A 2,431-nucleotide genomic window follows, 5' to 3' on the forward strand; every position below is an offset into this window, starting at 1 on the left:
CCACGGTGTTGACTTCCGATAACAAGAAAATCTTAGCCAGTTTGAGGGGAAACAATGTATGATTGATTCATTGTCTGGCCTTCATGTTCAGCTTCAGTCGTAGCATTAGACATTCAGATAGCACAGGATTCAGAGTTCAGTAGTACCATACCATGGAAGCGGCCAACATTCAGAAGGGTAAAATCACACAAACCTATGAAGCGAGCCTTCTCTGAAGCCTTTTCGGTCAAGAAGCACTAATTTTGGCTACTTGGTAGCAACGACAAACCAAAGGCGAATTTTCTGCTTTTTCTTGGACAAGATCAAAGCGTCGGGCATTGCAAGATCATCGCATAATTTTATCCCCATAAAAACCACATTTTCAGCAACAGTTTCTCCACAGCAATCAGGATGATGCAAGTAAGATAAAATACATAAGCATCACAGACTCATTCTACAACACATCGCGCCGGTCGAGCTGAGATCCATCGACCATCAGTCATCAGTGGGTGAAGGTGTAGAAGACGGTGCCAACGTAGACGGCGAGCGCGGAGGTGACGAGCCCGACGAGCCCGGCGGCGGCCTTGGCGGCGGCGCGGTTGCTCGCGCAGCTGAGCGTGCCGAGCCGGATCTGCACGACCATCACCATGGACACCATCAGGAACACGCACCCGACGACGGAGCCCACGGCGGAGGCCAGCATCCCGAGCCGGAGCACGCGGGCGTCGATGTGTGCGCGCACCGCGTCGTGCGGGTCCTTGGAGTTGATGAGGTTCAGCGCCAGCTTCAGCCCCTGAGCGACCAGGCTGGAGAAGAGGAAGGAGGAGAAGGCGACGACCTCGAGGACCAGAAGAGACCGCGCCACGCCCGGCCCGGCGTCGCAGGACGGGTCGCCGGCGAGGCTGCGGAGCTGCCCCGGGGTCGCGAGGGAGAGGCCCACGAAGACGGCCACCGTGAAGAGCGAGTTTACGTTCACAACGCCATCCAGCGCCGTCACGTGCACGCTCGTCGTGTTCGCCGACAGCGCCGCCGGAAACTTCCACTCGTACCCGTGGTGGTGGTGCCCGCCACCATTGCCATCGCTATGCTCCTCAGATCTGGGATGAGAACAACAAAATGTTCAGGAAATGGAGTTCTTGATCCTTCGGAAGGTTGCAATTTTTGCTCGTATTTGGATCACACACTGCGAGAGAAGGAACTTACTCATCCATGGGAGGAGGGGAGCAGACTGGATCGGAGGCTCGCGGTTCTTGGAATGCCGGTTTCGCAGATCGAGTTGGGAGAATGGGGATGGAAAGGAAGAGGAAAAGCTGAGGAAGAGAACCTAGGCTAAGCTACGGCGTAGAAGCAAGCGCTTATATTAATAGTTATTATACAGTGAAGTTTTAATTTAATAAATATGATGGATTAGTGATTTACGTGCTATTAATTGAATGTTAAAAAAATTAAGAGAGGTAAATATATCATATATATATATATATATAAATTATTGTAACTTTTTATGTGTCACAGGCTAAAAACATCATTAAAAGAGAACGAAGTTAGTATTTTTTTTAAAGTTAAAAGCAAAAATAAACCGACCGAATAAACACGGAAAAGTTGATCATTTGCAGCACTTTATGGAGTGCTCTTTGCTGTCAAAGTGAGTGTCATTAATCAAATTAAGAATGAGAAAGAGTATGACGTTTATATGTACTATTTAAATATCCGTGGGTTATAATAGAAATTAAAAAATTTCATAAGATAGCAATTGAAGCTAACATTAAGAAGCATTATCTATAACAACCACTGTAAAGTAGAAGTTAACATTCAGCACAACCGTTCTAAAGCAAAGACAAACACTGAAGCTAACACTGATCAACTATTTATTAAGAAAATTGTTATTGGGAGCCTCTGCGGTCTCATATTTCGGTGACTTATTTTAGGCTCTAGCGCCCGTGCGTTGACACATTGAAACACATCTTATCGATGATGCCATAGGTTTTTAACTCATTTTTATTTCCATTTCAAGTTCATAGCTTATGTGGTGTTATCTTTTGGACGCCCATTGCAAGAACAGTGAGCTAATGAATTAGAATAACCTACGGAAAGAAGGAAAAGAAGCGGCTATATTGGTTGTATCATCATCACGTAAGACAATTTTGAATAATTGTACCAGTTTAGCTCACCAGCTTTGGACAACACATGAAAAATAAAGTTACATGCTCTAGAGTACTTGTACTTCTAACACTTTGCAATGCAACCCAACTTTTATTTATGCTCTGTTTTCTACGAATTCCATTGTAGTCGAAATTTTGATTTGAAACTCTTAAGAACATAATAGTAATTACAATCGTATCATAGGCGACAATCAAAATTAGGCTTCAAACAACAAACCTGGGTGGTACCGAAGGTTATCTCCACATACCATAATTATATCATTCCAGCTTGCACCTCACCTTGATCGTTGTAG

The 2,431-nt window shown here is 45.0% G+C and overlaps 1 protein-coding gene across 1 annotated transcript; it reads right to left on the minus strand.

The window, feature by feature from the left end:
* Nucleotides 1–305: 305 nt before the first annotated feature.
* On the minus strand, nt 306–1,339 carry LOC133906917 (uncharacterized). The gene is made up of 2 exons (XM_062348878.1): nt 1,183–1,339; nt 306–1,076 (listed from the first exon to the last, which is right to left on the minus strand). Exons 1-2 carry the CDS (start codon nt 1,188–1,190, stop codon nt 482–484), a joined length of 603 nt encoding a protein of 200 aa, XP_062204862.1. The 5' UTR covers nt 1,191–1,339; the 3' UTR covers nt 306–481.
* Nucleotides 1,340–2,431: the final 1,092 nt, after the last annotated feature.

The sequence above is a fragment of the Phragmites australis genome, chromosome 24, assembly GCF_958298935.1.
Source record: "Phragmites australis chromosome 24, lpPhrAust1.1, whole genome shotgun sequence".
NCBI classification, from domain to species: Eukaryota; Viridiplantae; Streptophyta; class Magnoliopsida; order Poales; family Poaceae; genus Phragmites; species Phragmites australis.